Source organism: Oncorhynchus mykiss, chromosome 22 (assembly GCF_013265735.2).
Source record: "Oncorhynchus mykiss isolate Arlee chromosome 22, USDA_OmykA_1.1, whole genome shotgun sequence".
Taxonomy (NCBI): Eukaryota; Metazoa; Chordata; class Actinopteri; order Salmoniformes; family Salmonidae; genus Oncorhynchus; species Oncorhynchus mykiss.
The window spans coordinates 43,884,908-43,887,599 of NC_048586.1; the positions used below are offsets into that span (position 1 = coordinate 43,884,908).

General features: G+C 35.9%; 1 protein-coding gene across 1 annotated transcript; it reads right to left on the minus strand.

The window, feature by feature from the left end:
- Positions 1-1,373: 1,373 nt before the first annotated feature.
- LOC110502164 (trace amine-associated receptor 13c-like) lies at positions 1,374-2,371 on the minus strand. The gene has a single exon (XM_021580021.2). It carries the CDS (start codon positions 2,369-2,371, stop codon positions 1,409-1,411), a length of 963 nt encoding a protein of 320 aa, XP_021435696.2. The 3' UTR covers positions 1,374-1,408.
- Between the last annotated feature and the right edge of the window lie 321 nt (positions 2,372-2,692).

Genomic DNA, 2,692 nt, shown 5'->3' on the forward strand with positions numbered 1-2,692 from the left:
TCTAGCGTGTTAAATGTTTTATGGAAAAAGGACTGAAAATAGGTGTCTCCATAATGACAATCTAAATAGCCTACCTACCACTGGAAAAAGTTGACAACACGTATGTGAATGCTGCTCTGTCTCCATGACTCACCTGCAGTGTGCTCTCAACACACTCGGCCCTCCCCCTCCCCACAACCACTCACTCAGTAACAGCCTGCACACTGCCTGATAGTCAGCAGCATCAGGTCACAGTGAAATATATTAAACAATATATATAAAAATATATATAAAGACAAATGCCATGGCGGCCGCAACAGTTCTTTCAATTGACAATTCTCAAAATGATCTAGAACAAATCAATTGTTAAAGTATTAACAGAGGAGGTTTAACATCACAGAGGTTATTTAAGGAATCATTTCATTCTGAAACAGTCTGTGCTGAAGGAAGTCATGTGTTTATGGTCTGCAAAAGGACTTTACTAATGATTAGTAAATGGTTAATAATGACATTTATTAAATATTTCGTGAATTTTTTTATCATTATTACATACTATAAAAGTGTATAAATGTGTGAATAACTAGCTTACTAAAACTAATTTGGGAGTAATGATAAATTACTTATTAATAAACTATTTACTAATCCATTATAAAAAAATGTTTTGCAAGGTGTTATTATAAAGTGTTACCAATCACTATAATATTTCAGAGAAAACGGCTTCTGAGAGTTGCTCTGGTATGACCCCTGACCTGGCAGCAGTGATGTAGTGAGAGTATTGGTAGAGTTCATAACCAGTATGCTGAGGTTGAAGTGTCTGCTACAGTGTCCTGCACTGTTGAGTTGATTCAAAAATGCTTTTTGTAGTCATTAATACATGTCATAATATCCAGGTGAGTAACATTTAGCAAATGTGTGCGTAATAATAAATGGTGAGCAACCTGTAAATGCCTTTCAAATGGTTTATTACTGAACATTGTAGTGGTATACAATTGCATATTTGTGCATTTTACCCTCAACTACTTACATACGCCATTGAGATAGACTTGGACGTTATCTGATATCATGCAGTATTGAACATTTAAAATTTAGTACACTTGCTAAAGGTGTTGTGTAACAATCGAGCCACTAGAGGGTGATGTTAAACATACATAATGACTCGTTCTCAAAATGTACTTTTAGAATCCTTACATACTATTTATCATTAAATAACATGGAACAACAACAGACGTTGGTTTTTGGAATATACAACCCACAATGACTACAATGTATTTTAGAAAACAAGCTGATGGCTTCTTATACGTTTTCCAAGTCATTCCAATACAATCTAGACAAATCATTCTGTTACAACACCACATTAATCTCTGTATTGTCAGGGAACAATTGTGTAACATAACTATGTTTTTCGGACTGGGAAATAAAAACATAGGAACTATGAACGCCTTAACTTCAGAGATAAAATATGTTTAGCCGTCACTTTGAACCATGGATAAAATAAAGCATAAATTATTGGATTAATTAAGGAATTAGCAAGTGGCAGAAAGCTGATGATGAATGATAATAAATTGTCACTTAAGAAAGAAAAAAACAAAAAAGAAAATAGAAAAGGAATCCAACAACTTAGATAGGTGAAAACAACAATAGACAGAGTTTTTGCTGCTTTTCTCTCAGACTTATTTGCCTGTAGATTTTTAACACCAGACACACTGACAGCCTCTTTTAAAAATACCTTTCTGGCCTGTGATCTGGCCACCACAAAGATTTTCATATAAAGTGTTATAATAATAGAGCACGGGACAACCATTGTAATTACAAAGTCAATTATATTACCCCACATATATCCGTCACCAGTAAAACATTCATTCAAGCACCTACTCGGTACCTGTACATTTACAATGTCTTTTATAATAGCAGCATCGTATATGATACAACAACACCAGGTAATGGACATACAACAGATCACTCTTGTTATTGTTATTTTAGAGTGGTACAATAAGGGATCACACACAGCAACATAGCGGTCAATAGATATCAAGACCAAACTGCCCAGAGATAAAGAAGTACACAAACAATTAATGTAGAGAAGAAACACACAGAAATATTCCCCAAAAACCCAGCATGGTTCAATTATTGCTACAGTCATTACTGGTATCACAATCAGTCCCACCAGGAGATCTGACACAGCCAGAGAGAGGATGAGCAGGTTGGTTTGAGTGTGGAGCTGCTTGAAGTGAGAGATGGAGATGATCACGAGTATGTTCAAAAATACTGTTAATGCTGAAATCAACGAGAAAAAGATGTACAGTGTTATGTAGATAGATGTCGATAGCAAAGCCTTTCTGCAAGAAGAGTTTCTGACTTGAAAACAATATTGATCATCTTTGTGTTCCTCCATTTGTAATAGAAAAACTAAATGCTGATGTCCTCCTGCTCCTGCTTGGTCCTGTGCTCGATCCTGTCAGGTCAGCCTTCTGCCAAATTCTGAGCTCTGCCTCTCTATTTATCCCTGAGTTACTGACAGCCACTCCCCTCCTCGGAGTCTCTCTGCACACAAAAGCACGAAAACATATACAAGTGAGCACAAAATGATGTAATGTATGACATAATTGTATGTTGCTGTGGCCTGTCCTTTAGCCGTCCTGATAGTTAGATATGAGAGAAAGGGACATTTTCTCAAATTCTATGCATTTTATTGGGAAAATATATTATGTGGGAT